Raw genomic sequence first — 20,779 nt, forward strand, 5'->3', positions numbered from 1 at the left:
GCCCTGGTGGGGTCCCTCAGCCTGGCCTGTGGGGATCAGTGGACCTCCGCGCCACCGCAGCCCAGCCTTACCCGCCATCTCCTCTGGCTCCAGCCAGCTGTCCAGTCAATCACACACAGCACGAAGTAGTGCCCGAAGCAGCAGGCGACCAGGGAGGAGTCTGAGCCCGGGCTGGGTGCTGTGCCACTCCCACTCATCCTGGCCCCACTGTGCCTGCCGCCTGCCACTGCTGCTGGCTTCTCAGGTGCGTAGGGGGAGTGTCTGCTGGAGAGGCTTATGCAACCGCAGCTGTGCTTGCCAGCCCTCAGCCCGGTGTCTGGCGCCCGTGTGTCAGCTGAGCGGCACTCCTGCTGTGGGAGCATACTGACCACCAGGGGGAAGCTCCTGCATTGAGCATTTGCCCCCTGGTGCGCATCATAGCTACCGGCTGGTTGTCTGGTCATCCGGTCACGTAGGCTTTTATATATATAGATATTTAACATTATTTGTTTGGGTCAAAATCTATCACTTACTATTTTTTTCTATTTGTAACTTCAAATATACATTATTTTTAAACCTTCTTTAAGAGTAAATATATATATATATATATATATATATATATATATATATATATTTCCACTTCCCCCCCATTCAAGGTTATTAATTCAATATGGCTTAACCATACTTTCAATATTGAGGGAAATACTTAGTTCAGTCTATGATTGTTTAACCACTATTTTGTACACTTAAAACTAATACAAAAATAATATTGAATGTAAACTGAAATTGAAAAATAAAATTAAAAACAGAACTGAGTCAGAGAAATAGATATGCTATTTTGGGAATGATGGTGACAGGTACAATATGGTTACAAATTTGATAATTTCTCAGGATAATTAGTGATGAATACCATTAAATACTTGTTGATAATTGATTGGAATTTTTAGAAATTTTTCTATGATAATACAAATGAAATGATAAGGATATAAGAAAAAGAAGTATTAATGCCAAGATTTAGCAACCTTGTTCAAAACTTAAATGTAAGGTACTTAACAGACATACGTTTTTCAGTGTTTGTGACTGAAATGGAAACAAATGAACTGCATGGGTGGTTAAGCTTCAGTGCCCCCATATTTGTAGAATATGAAGACAATTTCTCAGAGGAATTTGAAAATGAACACTCTAAATGACATACTTAGAGGTGTGATTGTACTTTCAGCTAGAGCCCAAAGTCTCTCATGTTCTGGAGATGTGTGATGTGATAAACCGATTTCAAAATAGCCCAAGTGTGAGAATTACCTTTTTAAACCTTAAGTGACATATTGATGAGATGTTTACTTTTTCCACTATTGCTTCACACTGAGCCTTTAAAGGGCAATCTGTGAAGATCACAGATATTGTTTATTTTGGTCCTGAATTTACGTTTTTAAATTCTCCTTTTATTACCCAGTTATGACTGGGCCTTTTGTGAGAGTCACCTGGCCTCCCCACTAAAGGATGCACGACTTTCTGGCCTATAGAAGGTATGTGTCCCTACTCTCCTGTCTCTCTACCAGCCCACCCCATACAGTGGGAGAAAACAAAGGCTAGCTGTGAGGGACAACTAATATACAACAAAATCAAAGTGGAATATTAGTGTTTTTATTTGAATAATTCAGGGTAAGAAGCAACCATAAAATATGAAATATGTTGAAATGTTTCTTAAAATGTTCAAAGTTGTGCCTGTAGGAAATTAATAAAGTGCATACACACATGCATAATTGGGTTTATAAATCAAAATAATTTAAAGTGAAACCTACAAACATGAGAAGGAATAATTAGTTTTGTAATCAGTACAAGGGGATTTTTTTTTGGTATAATAATATATTAATTTATATTTTGCCCAAGCTTTCTAAATAGATACTTAAAAAAATTCATTGCATGATGCAGGCCAGACACAATTCCTTATACACTTATTGAAATTGATTAAAAGCAGCTTGATTTTTACTAAAAATCAGAATGAAGTTGCTTCTGTAAAAATGCTAAACTTAATTATAAACAGTCAAAATACTTTTTAAAAGTTTGAGCAAACAGTGCAAAAAGATCAGCCATACTGATTAAAGAAAATCCTACTTACTGAATTATTTTACAGTGTATAACTAATATGAAGCATAAATAATACCTTGGAAATTGTGACTAAAATAATACTTAAGATAATTAACATTTATTGAGAGTTTATGTGTCAGCTGGAGTGCTAAATTTTACATGCAATATATCTTACATATTATTCTATTTCTGATTAGTAAAGTAGGTTACTTGTCAATAGGTAAATTTTTAAAGGTCACACATTGTAAGTTTCAAAGACAGAAATTAATTCCTGTCTCTCTGACTATAGAGCCCATTGACTGGATTATTAAATTACATTATCTAGATTACTGCAATTGTTTACACAACTAAAGTGACTTTCACTGACATTAACAACCAAAGGGTCTTTCTGAACATTTGAACTAACAATGTTATTCCATCAAGGACCTATACTTGATCATCTTATGGGTTTACATCATGCCCATTAAATCAATTATTTTTAAAAAATAATTATTTAAAATATTTTACTTGTTTATTTTTATTATTTTTTAGGTTATAGGTAAGTTTAGTGTGTCATGTAACATTTTTCAACAAATAATATATATCTTTAAATTTTTACTTATTTCTCAGAACTCATCAACCATTCAAATTAAAGACATTTTCGTAACCACTTTAATAAATAAATGCAAGTCACTAAATAAATATAATTCAGTGCAGGAAATTACTATATATGCTCCACCCTTACAGCACTTGGTCTTTACTATGGGATTTCAAATTTTTTATAAATATTGCGTCTCTTTTTTCTAATAAAACATTTAATTTCTATGACAGGCATTCTAATGGTGTCAAAATACTTCTGTGGATTTTGACTTTAAATTAATAAGGATGTTATTATTCATGTATGTCTATACTCCTCACTAATTATGTTTTTATTGCTCCTACAAATAACATTGACAAACGTAGAGAATATATTTTAAAGTGTACTTTACCATGAGACACTTGTTTAAACCTATAGGGAATTTAGAAGCAGAACTTTAGATTCTGGAAGTCAGCCCAATATTCAACCTCTACCCCGCCCAGTTTTCCTGTAAGGGAGCTCTGCCTTACACCTACCAGTTATTCATACATACACTTCACCTAGAGCACAGTCTCGAACACCACCCAGCTGCAGAGATGAATAACCAAAGTGTAACCTACGCAGAACTGAATTTGGCCAAGTCCGCCAAGAGACAGCAAAGGAAACCTAAGGGCACTCAAAGCTGCATTCCAGTAACCGAGCAGGAAATAACCTATGCAGAATTAACTCTTCAAAATGCTCCCCGGGATCTTCAAGGGAGGGACAAGAAGGACCACTCCAAAGGTAACACGTTCCAGAGCCACACAGTATAACTGTTCTAGTATGTGCAGCTGGGGTGCAGAGATGTGGGGGAAAGTAGGGCATTAGCTCACATATTTTTCATTTGTGAGAATCAGCGCTTAAAGTTGGAATACGGTATTCTAAGATGAAAGCTGAGGACTGTAAGGTGTAGTCTTTGGCCAACAAGTCAGGGAACATTGTATCTCCTGAAAAGGCAAAGGTATATTCTGAGAGGAAGATTACAGTGGTAGGTATGGGCTTGGTGTCTAAGTTTATGTATTTGATTCTCTGTATGTAAACTGTCTAAACAATTGTCGCTCTCTCTCCTTTCTCAGCGTTTCCTTTCCTCTTCCTGCAGTTTCACCATCACGTCCAGAGAAGCTCATTGCTGGGACCCTAGGGGTCATCTGCCTTGTCCTGATGTCTGCTGTGGTAACGATAACTGTTATTCCCTGTAAGTAAATTTTTGTAAGATTATACAACACTTTTCACTTTAATGATTACCAGTGCCTCTAAACAGTTCATAATATTATGGAATAGAATTTTCATTTTAAAGCATGCATTTAGAATAAATGTGGAATGGTTATTTTGAATTTAACAAATGCATAAGTAACATAATGTTTGTAAAGAGTATTTTACATATAGTCATATATTTTGATTTCATCTCAAAGACATGCTTTAGGAGAATGAAAGACCTTATAAAGAAGTACAAATTCATATTGAGATTGGTTAAACCCATCCTGTAAGAGATGGTGAAGTTTGATTCTTTAGGCTTTTAAAATATTTTCCTCTAACTCTTTATTACTGTATTAATTTTTCTTAGTAAAATCAATTTTATTACAGATAATTCTCCTCCTAGACAATACAACAACTAAGAAACAAAAATTGTTATGATTTATTTAGATTAATTGATATTTTAAGAATTATTTTAATTTTTTTTAGCTACTGTAATATCAGAGAAGAACAATTATTCCCAAATAACAAGGATCCAGAAAGGTACATAATGATTTCCAAAGTTCTGATATTAGCAAAGTTTATATTTTGTCTCTATCTTAGGCTAGGCAACAATGATAATAGACTCTTTTGGGAGAACATAAATTATAAAATGAGCAATAAATGTTCATAAATAATTATTATAAGAGAGTGTTCCTTCTTTTGCAACATTATGAAGAAACATTAATTTTAAATTGCCACATCCATTGTTGCTGTTTGGCTTAAATTTCCTACTGCTATACTATAATAAGAGACAAGTAATTTTACCATTCTTAAAAAGTAGTTTCATTCATCGACTTCTAGAACATGTATAGAATGGATATTTTTGTTTGTGTATTTGCATTATATGGGCACATAAATTAGGGGATATCTGGCTGACCTTTTTCTGTGAGTGTGTGTATGAGTGTGTTCTGTTTTCTATGTGCCAGACAATGCGGTTGCATAGGTACATTATGTACCTATGTATTTATACCTATGTAAGTGTGTAAGTTAATTTTTATTTTTAAAACTTCAAATTGCTATTGGATAATAATTCATAATCTTCCTTTAGCATATCATTGTGAAAATTGTCCACTGGAGTGGCTTACGTATTCTAACAATTGCTATTACATTAGCACTGAAAATAAAACATGGAATGAGAGTTTGCTGGCCTGTGCTTCTAAGAACTCTAATCTGCTTTACATAGATAATGAAGAAGAAATGGTAAGATGTTAAACATTTCATATACTTTATTAAAGGCTTATTTCAGTCAATAGTATATTTGTAGAATTCACATTTTTATACATAGTTGTAGTTATTTAAAGTCTGTATAAAATTCCACTGTTTGAGTTTATAATATTTTATATTATACTACTAATTATATTATATTTTTATTCTACTAATCTCCCATCTCGCTTTTTATAGAAAACTGTGCTTCTATAAGTGCTTGGTTTCTAAAATAAACTTTGCCATTTAATTTTACCTTATATCAAGGATACTAAACAAATAATTGAACAGATGGATTACAAGGGCAATGGAACCATACAATTGCAAATCAGATCACAAAACAGAGTTTGCGCTCCTTAGCAGCCCTGCTCCTGTGTATTCTCTCATCATTTCTCCTGCATCACTTACCCACTGTGCTGACTTTTAATATTATAGAGTCTCTTTGCTTGTTTTTGAAACTCATACAAATGAAATAGTACAGTAACATATTTTCTTCCTGTTCCTTTTGACTCCCATATGATATTGTTGCATTTCATCTATCTTGCATTTACCTGCAGTTTGTTAATTTTCACTGCTGAGTTATGTGAATGTGACATTTTAAAATCCATTCTCTCTGTTGTCGTTCACTGGGGACAGAGTCTCATGGCCTCCAGAATGAAGAGCCTTGCTGGGTCCGTTACTTTTAGTCATCGGCTCCTTTTCGCTGGTCCCCCCTCTGACTCGCCTACCCTGGTTTCTCTGATTGCTTTTCAGCAGGTGTCCTGATGGATCACTCTCCTAGGCTTGCCTGCTGTTGCTGGGCAAGATTCCCTTTGCAACACAGAGGAGGAATGGCTTCCTTGAGCCACGTCCTATTTCTAGGTTGGGTATTGGAAAGAATCAGGCCTAAGTCACTTCCTTCTGTTGGGTGGGATATAAGATACCCTGTCACTCTGTGTTCCCTAATCCTGGACCAAACCTTTTACTCTTTCTCATTCCACCTTTCAGAGCTCTCCTTCATGTCTTTCATTAGTTAGTTCCAGAATTTATAGTTCTAATTAGCAGGGAAATGAGTCTCTGACACCTGGACCACTGGATTCCACCAATACAGAAACAGGTCAATTTGAGCTTTATCTGGTTAAAGAATGTTGTGAGACACAGAGAATCTTTTTCTCTCTTTTTCTTTTCTTTTCTTTTCTTTTCTTTTCTTTTCTTTTCTTTTCTTTTCTTTTCTTTTCTTTCCTTTCCTTTTCTTTTCTCTTTTTTTTCTTTTTGCTTTCATGTCATTTATTTTCTTAATTACAATCCCTTCTTTAAAAAACCTGATATCTGAGAAATAGTAGAAAATAACATTGATTTAGTCATGGTATCAAATACTTTAAGTATTTGGAAACTTAATTAAAGCTCTGTTATGTCAGTTTTGTCAATGTGGGTAACTACTAAATTACATGAATCAGAATTTTCCTTATTAAATTAAGAAGAATGAGACCTTTAAACATAAATATTTGGGTTAATTTTAAATAAAATGTACAAACATTGCTGAAAGTTTTTGAAAATATGAAAAGTGATTTTAATGTATCTTTAATAAAAACTCTTAATATATCTTTAGTGTTAGATTAGGATCCAACAATCTCATTTTGTTCTCAAAATGAAGGATCTTTTGAAAGAATATACTACTTGCTTTAAAATAATAATCTTTCATGATGATTATTTAATAAAAATTCTTTATTTTGGTGTAGGAATTTCTGAAATCCACATTACCACCATCATGGATTGGAGTTTTTCGTAACAGCAGTGATCATCCTTGGATGTTGATAAATGGTTCAACTTTCAAACTAAAGTAAGTTGTTTTTTAAATGCTATATAAAAGGAGAATTAAAAAAAAAAATTCTGAAGAGTATATTGATGTTTTTGTTTAAGTTGAATTATAAACATGAAGAATGATAGTCAAAGTTAATGAAATGATATAAATATTAAAGAATGACTATCTAATTTTCCTAATAACCAACTCTTACTAGTATTCTATGAAAAATATCATTACCCTTCAAAATATTCTCTGATTACAGTTACATGGAAAATGCTATTTATTGTTTCATGGATTGGCCCCACACAATAAAACAAAATTATGCATTTTTCTTCATTACAGAATAGCAGACTTATCATTTGGTAAAGGTGACTGTGCTCTGCTAACCCTCTATGGCCTCACATCATGGAGTTGTGGATCTCCAAAAATATATAGCTGTAAGCATAAGCTTTAGAGTTAAAACACCTGAGTCTGGATTCTATTGGGTAACTTTATTTTCATGAAATGGAAATAATATTATGATTACATATGTCTTCAAATGAATTATATCACTTGTTCTAATAATGAAATAATTTTCTATAACAATTTTTGGACAATAACATACACATCCAAAAGTGCAGATATTCATTGCTTTTAGTGTCTGATGTGTTTTGGCTCAACGTTATATTTGTGGTATTCAACATTTCTAAAAGATCTTATGTTGTGTGAGTCACGTTATATGTATTACCAAGAATAGGCCAACCCACAGAGGCAGAAAGTAGGTTAGTGGTTGCCAAAGGTTGAAGGGACATAGGAATAACAAACAATACTAATTGGTGCACTGTTACTTTTGGGGGCTGGGTACTTTCTAAATTTTGTTAGTAGTGATGGTTGCAAACTCTGTTGAATATACTAAAAATCACTGACATATACTCTACATGGATGATTTTTTTTCTTTGTAAATTAAACCTCAATACAGTCCCTAACATAACCTCATAACTTGAGGTTATGTTAGGGACTGTATTTAAACTTTAAATAATTTATAAATATGTCATTTTACAATATTGATTCTTCCAATCAATATCATGCTTTATCCCTCCATGTATTAGGCTTTCTTTAATTTCTCTACTATGTTTAAAAATTTTCTATATTGAAGTCAAAGAAATATGATTCTTCTATAGTTATGATTTTGTAAATAGTATACTTATTTAAAAATTTCTTTAGTAATTTTTGCAGCTTTAAACATAAATGCAGTTGAGATTTGCTATTGATTTTTATATTAATCTTATCATTTCAAATATACGTTCTGCATAGTATATATGAACAGTTATTTTATTTCTTCTTCCATGGTGTAATTATTTTCTTTTCTTGACTTATTTTCATAGGCTAGAGTTTTATTTCCAATGTTGAGTAGTAAGGACAGTAAAAGTACTGTATGTATCCTCTATTTTGGGGGACCATATTTAAATATTTCACCCTTAAGTATGAGGTTTGTTTTAAAGTTTTGTTCATCAGCCCTTTCTCATATAAAAGCAATTCCATAATATTGCTATTATTCTAATATATTTTTATAATGATGTTACATTTTTATTATTTTTGCATCAGTTGAAATAATAAATGTTTTCTCTGTATAATGTTTATGAAGTAAACTAACTTTATTTCTTTTAAATGGTAAACCAATCTTGCATTTCTGAAATAAAACCACAGTGGTTATTTAGTATTGTCCTTCTTCAAAATTCAGTGTATATATTACACTTAGATTAAGTTGTTTTTCTTTCATCCAGGTTCACAAAGAGTTGAGAATGAGTTTTTATTTGTTATGTACTTGACAGGTTTTTATATCAAGGCTATATTAAAAGCATTCCTTTTTTTTTTTTTTGGTATTTCCTGGAAGCCTTTGTATAAGAGTACTGTTATATTTTTAATGTTATTTTTCATTACTGATGCTGAAACCAAAAATGTGGGTGTTTTGAGTCCCATTTCTTGTCTCATGAAAATCGAAGAATGAAGTTGCAGACAAAAAGGATTAATGGAAGCAAAGTTTATTGGGAGAAGCTAGTCCTGGAAAAGGTGCAGCCAAGGTCCCAGGAGTAGGCCCATGTCCAGAGCTTCCTCTCCATGTTACAGTCGAGAGTAGTTTAGTATCCAAGCTAATTAAACTCTACTATAGGCCCAGTGCATAAAAATTCATGCACTGGACGGGGAGGTCCCTCAGCCCGGCCTGCCCCCTCTTACAGTCCGAGAGCCCTCAGGGGTGGGAGGCAACCTGGCGATCAGGGGAAGACGATGCCCCCATCACACCTCTGCTGCTGCCACTGCCAGCAGTGCAAGCCTCAGCCGGCCTTGGTTACCTGAGCCTTGGGTGGCCCAAGGTGGCTGGGCAGTCACCATCCGAGACTTGCCTGTGCCTCGGTCTGGCCCTGGGCGGCTGGGGGCTGAGGGGACTGGGGGACTCCGGGGGCAGGCACCTCGGCGGGGCTGAGGAGACTGGGTGCTGCTATCTTGTGGCTGTGGGCACCACCATCTTTGAGGGCGTGGCAGTCAATTAGCATATTCCCTCCTTATTGGCTGTGGGTGCCGCCAATTTGTGAGGGCATGATGGTCAATTAATATATTCCCTCTTTATTAGATAGGATTAGTCCATGGGTAGAGGCCCATATGGCCGTAAGCCACGTGGTCATAGGGGATGTGCTCCCCTGCCACAGGAGCATCAGGTATCCATGTGCGCTAAGCTGGGGGCGAAGGAAAGGGAGCCGGCGTTTGTTTGTTTGTTTGTTTGTTTTGTATATATGCTTGCCTCACTGCCTTGTGATTGGGTATCTGCACGCTGTCTGTCTTAGTAATATCCATCCATTTTAAAGTTCATGCCTCTGGCTCGCACCCTTCATTCCCACCCCAGTTGGGGTGTCTTAGTAACTCCGTCTAGCTGGGTTCCTGGTTTCACTTCCTCCTCCCATGGTCCTGCCCCATCTATCTAACTTTTTTCTGTCTCAATGCCAGTGGAGCTTGAATAATGCTTTTGTAGGAAGGTTCATAAAATGAACTCAATTCTTACACTACCTGCTAGATATACTGAGGTTTCCATTTGTTGCACTGCATTTTCATACTTTTAAAATTTACTGTAGATATTAAAATGTTCTCATAATGTGGCTTTATTATCTACTTAGTCCCTGCAAACAGGATATGGCTATTCCCCTGTTTACTCTAGATATGCAAGATTTGGGTTTTGTTAGTTTTTCCAGATCTTATCAATTTTATAATTTTCAGTGAGAATAACTTTGACCTTGCTGATTCTCTCTACTCTTGTTTCTTCTTTTTCTTGATGTTGATTTTTTTTTGTGTGTGTGTGTTTTGCTATCTTCATTTGGTTTTAATTTCACATAATTATAGCTTTTCCATTTTTAGTTTCTTGAGATGCATGCTTGGATTTACTTTTTTTAAAAAACTTTTATTTTTTTATTGTTGACACTAGTACAGATATCCCATTTTCCCTACCTTTGCCCACCACCACCTATCCCTCACCCTTTCCCCCCTTCCCTCTGGCTATCACCACACTGCTGCCTGTGTCTGTGAGTTGTGTCTGTATGTTCTTTGGCTAATCCCTTTACCTTCTTTCATCGAGTCCCTCCAGGCGCCTTTCTTCTGACAGCTGTCAAACTGTTCCATGTATTCATGCCTCCTGCTTCTATTTTGTTCTTCAGTTTATTTTGTTCATTAGATTTCACATATAAGTGAGACTACATGGTATATGTGTTTCACTGACTGGCTTATTTCAATTAGCATAATACTCTCCAGATCAATCATGCTGTAGTAAAAGGTAAGAGTTACTTCTTCTTTATGGCCATGTAGTATTCCATTGTGTAAATGTACCACCTTTTCTTCTCTTTCATAAGATATATATTTAAGGCAATCAATATTTCACAAGACAAACTATTTTTGTTATATATTTCTTGTAATTCATGTAAAATTGTGATCATTCATTGTGATCACTTCTTTGGCCCATATGTTATTTAGAAATGTATTACTGAATTTAAAACCATGTAATAATTTTTAAGTTTGGGGTTATTGACTTTTATTTTTGGTAACCTGTTGTTTGAAATTTTTCTACAAAGCTGTAAATGTCCCTCATCTCTATTGAAGTGTGGCTAATGTGACAGAGAAACCTATCTTAAAATTTTATTTATTTTCAATTAAAATTTAAATCTGAATACCCACATTTTATGGCCCACTTGTCAAATGTGGTGAGTGGCTACTGCAGTTAAACCACAGTTCTATATATTTTATATTAACATTCTTGGAAATGTAAGTATTCATTTTAAAATATTTTCATGTAAACTTAAATATATGAGTATTCTATAACACTATATTTTTTTTTGTGTGTGTGTGTTTGTGTGTGTGGTTAATTGTTTAAAACTTTCTATAGTAGCTCAGCCAGCGTGGCTCAGTGGTTGAGCATCAACCCATGAACCAGGAGGTCACGGTTCGATTCCCATTCAGGAGGCATCTGATAAATGATTCTCTATCATCATTGATGTTTCTATCTCTCTCTCTCCCTCTCTGAAATCAATAAAAAATATATTTTAAAAGAATTAACAGTTCTTCTCAAACTCTTTCAAAAAATGAAAGAGGAGTGAACACTCCCAAACTCATTTTATGATGCCAGTATTATTCTGAAACCAAAACTATAAAAAGGCATTACTAGAAAAGAAAACTATAGGCCAATATCCCTGAAAAATATAGAAGCAAAAATTCTCAGTAAAATACTAACAATCCCAATTTACCAGTGCATTAAAAGAATTATTCACCATGATCAAATGGGATTTATATCTGGGATGCAAGGACGTTTAACACATCCAAATCAATCTATGTGTTACATCATATTAATAAAATGAAAGAAAAAACTATGATTATCATAATAAATGCAGAAAAAGCACTTGACAAAATTCAATATTTAGCATGCTAAAATTCAAAAAATGATAGAAGAAATATATGTCAACAAAATCAGTAGTATCTCTATATAGTAACAACAAAACTTCTGACAAAGAAATAAAGAAATTGATGCCATTTACAATACCATCAAGAACAATAGAATAGATGAGTGGATAAAAAAGCAGTGGGACATTTACGCAATGGAATACTATGTGGCTGTAAAAAAGAAGGAGCACTCACTCTTTGAGACAGCATAGATTATTATGGGGATTATTATGCTAGGCGAAATAAATTAGTTAGAGAAAGACAAATATCACATGATCTCACTTATGTGTGGAATCTAATGAACAAAATAAACTGGCAAACAAAATAGGTCCCGAGGCATGGATGCATGGAACAGAATGACAGGTTTCAGAGTGGAGGGGAGAGAGAGGGGACCAGAAGAGAATAACCAAAAAACATATATGTATATATAAATAGCCCATGGACACAGACTATAGAGTAAGGAAGGCCGGGGATGGGGAGGGGGATGGATGAAAGGGGGAAAAGCAGGGAGAAAATGAGGGACAACTGTAATACTGTCAATAATAAATAAAAAAAAATATATATATACACACACACACACACACACACACACACACACACTTAGGAATACGTTTAACTAAAGAGGTGAAAGTTCTCTATACAGAAAGCTACAAGATATTGAAAGAAATTGAAGACACAAATAAATGGAAAGATATTCCATATTTATGTATTGGAAGAATCAATATTGCTAAACTGTCAATACTACCAAAAACCATCTATAGATTCAAGCAGTCTCTATCAAGATTCCAATGGTAGGTAAATAAATACTCCTACTTATATATAACTACAAAAGACCATGAGTAGTCAAAGAAATCTGAGAAAAAAAAGAACAAAGCAGATATCACACTTCCTGATTTCAAGCTTACTATGAAGCCATAGTTATTAAATACTGCCTGATCTCATCAGTAGTATCTAAAAACAACAACAAAATATTCATAGAAAAAGAGGTCAAATTTGTAGTTGCCAAAGGTGGGAGGTTGGAGGAGAGAGGTATTAAAGGAAGATTCTCAAAAGGCACAAAGTTCAGATATTAGGCAAATAGTAAGAGATGTAATGTACAACATGACTATAGCTAACACTGCTGTTAGTGATGCAGTAGTTTCCGTGTCTGCTGGGGATACATTCAAGACTCTCAGTGGATGTCTGTAACCATGAATAGTACCGAACACAAAATATACTATATTTTTTCTTATATGTATACTAGAGGCCTGGTGCATGAAATTCATGATGGCCGGCGGGGGTGGGGGGGTGTCCCTCAGCCCAGCCTGCACCCTCTCCAACCTGGGACCCCTCAAGGGATGTCCAATTGCCCGTTTAGGCCAGTTGGGGGTGACCAGGCTGGCAGGGGAGGGCAGTTAGGAGCAACCTGGTCACCCTGTGGGATCGGGCCTAAACGGGCAGTCGGACATCCCTCTCACAATCTAGGACTGCTGGCTCCCAACCACTTGCCTGCCTACCTGTCTGCCTGCCTGATTGCCCCTAACCGCTTCTGCCTGCCAGCCTGATCACCCCCTAACCACTCCCCTGCCAGCCTGATCAACTCCTAACTGCTCCCCTGCCAGCCCGATTGACCCTAACTGCCCTCCCCTGCTGGCTTGGTCACCCCAAACTGCCCTCCCCTGCAGCCCTGGTTGGCCCTAACTGTCCTCCCCTGCTGGCCCGGTCACCCCTCACTTCCCTCCTTTTCCAGCCTGGTCGCCCCTAACTGCCCTCCCTGCCAGTCTAGTCACCCCCAACTGCCCTTGCCTGCTAGCCCGGTCACCCCTAACTTCCCTCCCTTGCCAGCCTGTTTGCCCCTAACTGCCCTCCCTTGTCAATCTGGCCGCCCCTAACTGCCCTCCCCTGCTGGCCTGGGTCCCCCACAACTGCTCTCCCCTGCAGGCCTGAATGCCCCCAACTTTCCTCCCTTCCTGGCCTGGGTCCCCCCCAACTGCCCTCCCCTGCTGGCTATCTTGTAGCTACCATCTTGTGTCCACATGGGGGCGGTCATCTTGTGTGTTGCAGTGATGGTCAATTTGCATGTTACCTCTTTATTATATAGGATACCTATGATAAAGTTTAATGTGTAAATTAGGCACAGTGAGAAATGAACAATAATCCTATCTAATAAAAGAGTAATATGCAAATTGACTGTCACTCCAACACAAGATGGCTGCCCCTATGTGGACACAAGATGGCTGCCACAAGATGACCAGCAGGGGAGGGCAGTTGGGAGGGAACAGGCCTGTAAGGGAGGGCAGTTGGGGGTGATCAAGCCTGCATGGAAGGGCAGTTAGGGGTGACCAGGTTGGCAGAGGAGGGAAGTTGGGGGCAACCAGGCCTGCAGGGGAGGGCAGTTGGGGGGACCCAGGCCTGCAGGGGAGGGCAGTTAGGGGGGACCCAGGCCTGCAGGGGAGGGCAATTAGAGGCAATCAGGCTGGCAGGGGAGCAGTTAGGCATCAATCAGGCTGGCAGGGGAGTGGTTAGGGGGTGATCAGGCTGGCAGGCAGAAGCAGTTAGGGGCAAACAGGCAGGCAAGCAGGCAGGCAAGTGGTTGGGAGCCAGCAGTCCTGGATTGTGAGAGGGATGTCCGACATCCCTTGAGGGGTCCCAGATTGGAGAGGGTGCAGGATGGGCTGAGGGACACCCCCCCCATGCACAAATTTCGTGCACTGGGCCTCTAGTAACTAATAATAAAAGACAACAATGATAACAATACATTGTAATAAAAGTTTTGTGAAAATGGTTTCTCTCTCTCTCTAAATATCTTATCATACTAGAGGCCTGATGCACAAAATTCGTGCAAGGAGCTCATCCCTCACAGCCTGGGCTGCCTTGGCCCTGGCAGCCCCAGCTTCATCTGGATGGTTGTTCTGCTGTTCAGTCTAATTAGCATATTAGCTCTTTATTATATAGGATTGTAGTCACCTTCCTTTTTCTGGTGATGATGTGAGATGATAAAATGCCTACGTGATAACACAAAATGAGGTGAATGATGTGGATACTGTGATATAACATTAAGCTACTGTTGACCTTCTGTCAATACATCAGATGGAGGATCATCTGTTTAGGATGATGCTAGATCATCAACTCATGACAATGTCAATGGTTGGATGTCAGGAACAGACCATGCCAATGATTAGGGATGGACAGTTGAAGGGTATTTTACCAAATACATTTTTTGGGGTGTGTGTGTGTGTGTGTGTGTGTGTGTGTGTGTTTGAATTATCTTACTAATACTTTATTGAACATGCCAATACAATTATTCTGGTAATAAATTAATACACACACTCACACACACACACACACAGACAGACATATATAGTTACAGAAACATTTAGTGCTTTTTAAGAAAATGCTCCTGAACATGTAAAGGATATGCAGAATCATGTACACAGTTGACTTTATAATCTTCAAACTCAGAAGTGTGGTAACATAAAGTTACTGAAGAATGTAGTCTCTTTTGTAATTTAGATAGTTTTGAGTTTATATTGGGTTCAATGAGCATTTCAGCTCCTGCAGGTTATGAAGCCTGAACTGACAGTTTAAAAATCACCTGCTCCAGTATCCTAAGTGTAGAGATAAAGAATCCACTATCCTTGCAAAAGATTACAAAGCTAGTAAAAGACAGATCAGTTCTCAGAGGGGCTCCAGAAATGCCTGTTGTGTTAAATAAGGCACACATATCACACAGAACTCTAGTCATGTCTGAAAGCCTCTGGTTTTACTTCCTGCTTAACAGAAGTTTAAATTACATTCTGCTGTGTTCTTTTATGGTTAACAAATTTAGTGACTCGGTTGCTTTGGAAACAAAATTGCTCCATGATTGCAGGTTTTCAGTTGATCGCTGCCATTTATGCATCTTTTCTCCTGAAACATCTGGACTCTGGCCACCTTTCTTCATGCTCCTCTGTGCTCACAGACCTGAATCAAAGTCTTTGCTCTTGTTTGAAATTCATCGTTAACCAAGGGAGCTAAAATCATCGATATTTACAGAGCCACCAACATTGCATATGGGGCAGTTTGTTTCTCTCTGTAGCTCATCTCTAACATGCATCACCTGCTCTGTTCAACTGAGTCATCACTGATTCCAAAGCAAGTGTGGGCATCAGTAATCAGATGTCTCAAACAGCAACGAGATGTCTCATCACATCAGGTTATGCCATATAATCCTATATAATAAAAGCCCAGCGCCCAAAACAGTGAAACGACCAGACAACCAGAGACCAGAACAACTGAAGCCCCTCACACCGGTTGGCCCTGTCCCCCAGCAGGGACCTCCACCCAGATCGAGGGTGTGGCCAGCTGGCAAACTGCCTGCGGCCCCTCGCCCTGGCCAGCCCTGCCCTCCAGTGGGGATCCCCACCCTGATTGATCCGGGTCCCCCATCAGGGCAGGCTGGCCGGCCCCTACCCATGCACCAGGCCTCTATCCTATATAATAAAAAGGTAATATGAAAATTGACCCTAACGGTGGAATGACCAGAATGTACACTCAACCAGTCACTATGAAGTGCACTGACCACCTCTTGGTCCCTTTCTCTGGCAGGCAGGCTCTGATTGCATGATGGTGAATGAGGAAGCGGGGGTGGGTGGCGGGGGATGCAGGTGTGGCACCAGGCCTATGCCCTTGCCTTGCTGGTCACCCCACACACAGAGGGTGACTCGTGGCAGGGGCAAGGTCAGCAAGTGGGAGGGAACAGCTGACCTCTCAGTCCCTTCCCCTGACCGTCAGGCTCTGATCATCCAATGGCGAATGGGGAACCAGGGGTCGGTGATGGTGAGGGGTGGGGCTAGCTGCAAACAGCCAGGGAAGATGGTCCTGATCGCAGGCCAGACCTAGGGACCATACCCATGCACAAATTTAGTGCTCCAGGCTTCTAGTCTATATATATATAACCCTAATATGCAAATAGACCACATGGTGGAACAACCAAACATCTGGTCGCTATGACGTTCGCTGACCACTAGGGGGTGCATGCAGAACATGGTGGGCATCAGCAACAGGCAGCAGAGTGCAGAACATGGCAGGCATCTGTCATGGCAGGATGGTGGAGCAGGTGAGCAGGGGCACCAGAACAAGGCAGGGCGCTGGTCACTGTCACTGGGGCTGCTGGCAGACAGGGGACCGGGAGCCATGGCAGGAGGGGCCAGGCAGGGGTGAGGAGGATGGGCCGAGACCTGCCCCTGTGCCCACTGTAGCCTTGTGGCCCACAGTTCCTTTCAAGGTGCACAAATTCATGCACCGGCCCCCTAGTGCTTCATGTAATGTACCAAGCACTTCCAGCACACATTTTTGGTAATTTATTTTGTGTCTCAGCTAATGGCCACACATAACCTTGCTGCTGGCAGGCAACAATAACAGCAACAACAACAAAAAGGCCACTCATATGTTTTTATTGATTTTTTACAGAGGGAGGGAGGGAAGGGGAGAGAGAGAGAGAGAGAGAGAGAGACCACCCATCAGTCCTTCTGAATGTGCCCCACCAGGGATTGTGGAACCTGCAACCTTTTGGTGTATAGGACATGCTCCAACCAACTGAGCCACCCAGCCAGGCCCATAAGTCACTTTTACAATGAGAGTAGCTAGGACGGGTTGCTATGTCTGCCCCATTCTCCACATTTCTCTTGGTGATGCAGAAGTTATCACCACAAGGGCAGGGTAGAAATATGTCTCCAGGTCCTCATCATATCCACCTCATCAATGGTGAAACACTGCCATTGCACAGCAGCCGGATGAAGGCCCACAGGGCCCAAAGCGATAGGGATGGGTCTAACTTCCCAGATTCCTGACCCAGAAAGGTGTTGTCACCACGCACTGGCACAGGAACTATCGCTGCAGAATAGTTTTGGAAGAACACTGTTACTGGAAGTTGCTGCGTCTTTTTTTTTTTTCCAACTCATCAATGTGTTGCTGCGAAGTAATCCTTCAGTGATCATATGGGTAACTTTAATGCTGCATTCGATGGGATGATCTCATGCCATAAGTTTTGTAAAATAAGGGTTGCTTGAATACAAGCACTGCAATACCACAGCAGTCTGTCTGGTAGCCTAGATGGCTATTATTATAAGATTAGTAGGTGAGTAGCATATACAGTGTGAATACACTATATCCTCTTTATTTTCTTATTTTATCTGTATGAGAAGATGGATGTTAGTTGAACCTGTTGTGGCAACCATGTATATCAAACCATTGTGCTGTAAAGTTTTGCTTCTTTTGATGCTTATGTATCATTTAACTTGTTTTTTAAAAATCTTCTTTTTCTGCCCTTCCCGTTTTTTTAATAAGGGGAATTTTTTAAAATTACCTTTGTTTCCCTGCTACATAGTTAGATTTGGGCTTTGTCATTTACAACAACTAATCTTAATTAAAATAGAGATGGTTTTGATTAGAAAATGAACCAACAAAAATGCAATCAGTAGTTATATAAAAATTTAATCTCTGTCATGGTGCTATAGTTCAACATTATCTAATGTTCTATCCTTCACAGAGGTATTATTTTTGGCAAGGAAAGTCTAACTAACATTTAAGAATAATAAAGTGAATAAAGGGATTTTTAAAGAACTAGGACAGAGAAATTGAGAAGGTAAGTGTGAGAATTAATGATTGTTGTGACAGTTATCATAAAGGTGAAAATGTAGTAATTCTTCAGACCATTGGAGACAAATATCCTATATAATAAAGAGGTAATATGCAAATTGACCATCACTCCAACACACAAGATGGCTGCCCCCATGTGGTCAAAGATGGCCACACCCATGTGGACACAAGATGGCCACCACAAGATGGCCTGCAGGGGAGGATGAGAGTATAAGGAAAAGAAGTATGTAATGCCAGGATTTAGTAACCTAAGAGTAGAATTTAAACATCTGAGATACTCCTAACAAGGCCTAAGTGTTCAGAGTTGTGGGTGATCAGTCCAGCAGGAGAGGGCAGTTGGGGGCGACCAGGCCAGCAGGGGAGGACAGTTAGGGGTGACCGGGTCTGCAGGGGAGGGCAGTTGGAGGCAACCAGGGCTGCAGGGTAGGACAGTTTGGGCAACCAGGCCAGCAGGGGAGGCCAGTTAGGGGTGACCAGGCCAGCCAGGGCGGGCAGTTATGGGCAATCAGGCTGGCAGGGGAGCAGTTAGGCATTGATCAGGCTGGCAGGGGAGTGGTTAGGGGGCAATCAGGCAGGCAGGCAGGCAAGTGGTTGGGAGCCAGCAGTCCTGGATTGTGAGAGGGATGTCCCAGATTGGAGAGGATGCAGGCTGGGCTGAGGGACACCCTCCTGCCCCCGTGCACCGGGCCTCTAGTCATTAAATAACTATAGTTAATGGGATTATGATTTTAGAAAATTTTCCATTATAATAGAAATTCCATAATGAGAGTATAAGGGAAAGAAGTATGTAATGCCAGGATTTAGTAACCTAAGGGTAGAATTTAAACATCTGAGATACTCCTAACAAGGCCTAAATGATCAGAGTTTGTGATTAAGATGTAAGTTAACAGCATGGGTGCTGAAGTCTTTTGTCCTCTGATATCTTTTCGAATAAGAAAACAACTTCTCAGAGGCACTGCCAATGGGGATAAACTACAGCACACACTTACCAGCCCAAAGTATCCTATATTCTGGAGGTGTTTGATGACGTAAACCATCTTCAAAATAGCCCAAGTGTAAGAATTTCCTGTTCAAACTTTAAGTGACATATTTATGAGAAATCTACTTTTTCCACTCATGATTCACTCTGAACTTTCACGGGGCAGTCCATGAAGACCACAGTCATTGTTTGGTTTCTAGAGAAACCTGGTCTCCCACTAAAGGATACAGAAGGTATGTGTCTCTATTCTCCTGTCTCTCCATTAGCCCGTCTTATGTAGTGGAGATTACAAATGCTAGATGTGATGCAAGTGAGGTACAATTAAGATACAATAAAATAAAAGAAAACATTGGTATCTTTATTTAAAAAGTTTGGGGCAAAAAATGAGAAGAATAAAATATGAAATATATTGGACGATATCAAACTATTCAAATTCTTGCCTGTAGAGAATGACTCAAGTGCATACACACATGCATAATTGAAGTGTTAAGCAAAACAATTTAAAGTAGAATCCAGCAAGAATCATGACAAGGAAGAGTTATTTTTATTTTATTTTATAATCAATATAGGTATATTTTATATTTAGCTCAGCCTTTAAAAAGAGATTTTTAAAATGAATTCTCTGAATTGCAGTGGTAATCTAAATATACACTTATTTAGATTAAATAAAAATAGTTGGCTTTTAATAAAAATCAGGATGAAGTAGCTCCCATAAAATGCAAATTTAAGCTTAATTATAAAAAATCAAAAGATATTTTAAAAAGTTGAACAAACATTGCAAGAAACAGCACCACACTGACAAAGAAACTCTTGTTTAATGAATTATGTTACAGCATAATAAATAAATATATGCTATTAAATAAAATTAATTTACTTCATAGTTACTATATATGCCAACACAACTGATGTCCCATCTTTGGAGCATTCAGTTTTTAATCATTATTCGATTTCAAATTTATCATAAATATTGGAGACTTTTTTCTAATATAACATTTTAATTTTAATACAAGCATTCTAATAATGTTAAAATATTTTCATGGAATCTGACTTTAAATTAATGACAATGTCATTATTTATGCTATTCTTTATTCCTCACTGATTTATTGCTTTTTATGGCTCAGATAATATTGTCAAATGTAGAATATTGTAAAAATTACATCTACTATGAAGCACTTGTTTAAAGATCTAACAAATTTAAAAGCAGAGCTTTAGATTTTTCAACTTGGAAATGAGCCCTACTACCCTTTACCCCGCCCAGTTTTACTGTACTAGAGATCACATTATTGCATATGTCATTTATTCGTAAGTACACTTAGAGCACAGTCTCAAACACCACCCAGCTGCAGAG

The 20,779-nt window shown here is 38.4% G+C and overlaps 1 protein-coding gene across 1 annotated transcript; it reads left to right on the top strand.

Annotated features, from left to right (window-relative positions):
• Positions 1–3,216: 3,216 nt before the first annotated feature.
• On the top strand, positions 3,217–6,921 carry LOC308244306 (NKG2-A/NKG2-B type II integral membrane protein-like; the record flags this gene model as incomplete). The annotated part of the gene is made up of 4 exons (XM_080660246.1): positions 3,217–3,403; positions 3,759–3,854; positions 4,944–5,095; positions 6,817–6,921. The coding sequence occupies 4 exons, from the start codon at positions 3,217–3,219 to the stop codon at positions 6,919–6,921; spliced, it is 540 nt and encodes a 179-aa protein (XP_080516372.1).
• Positions 6,922–20,779: the final 13,858 nt, after the last annotated feature.

The sequence above is a fragment of the Plecotus auritus genome (genome assembly GCF_963455305.1).
Source record: "Plecotus auritus genome assembly, chromosome: 3".
NCBI lineage: Eukaryota > Metazoa > Chordata > Mammalia > Chiroptera > Vespertilionidae > Plecotus > Plecotus auritus.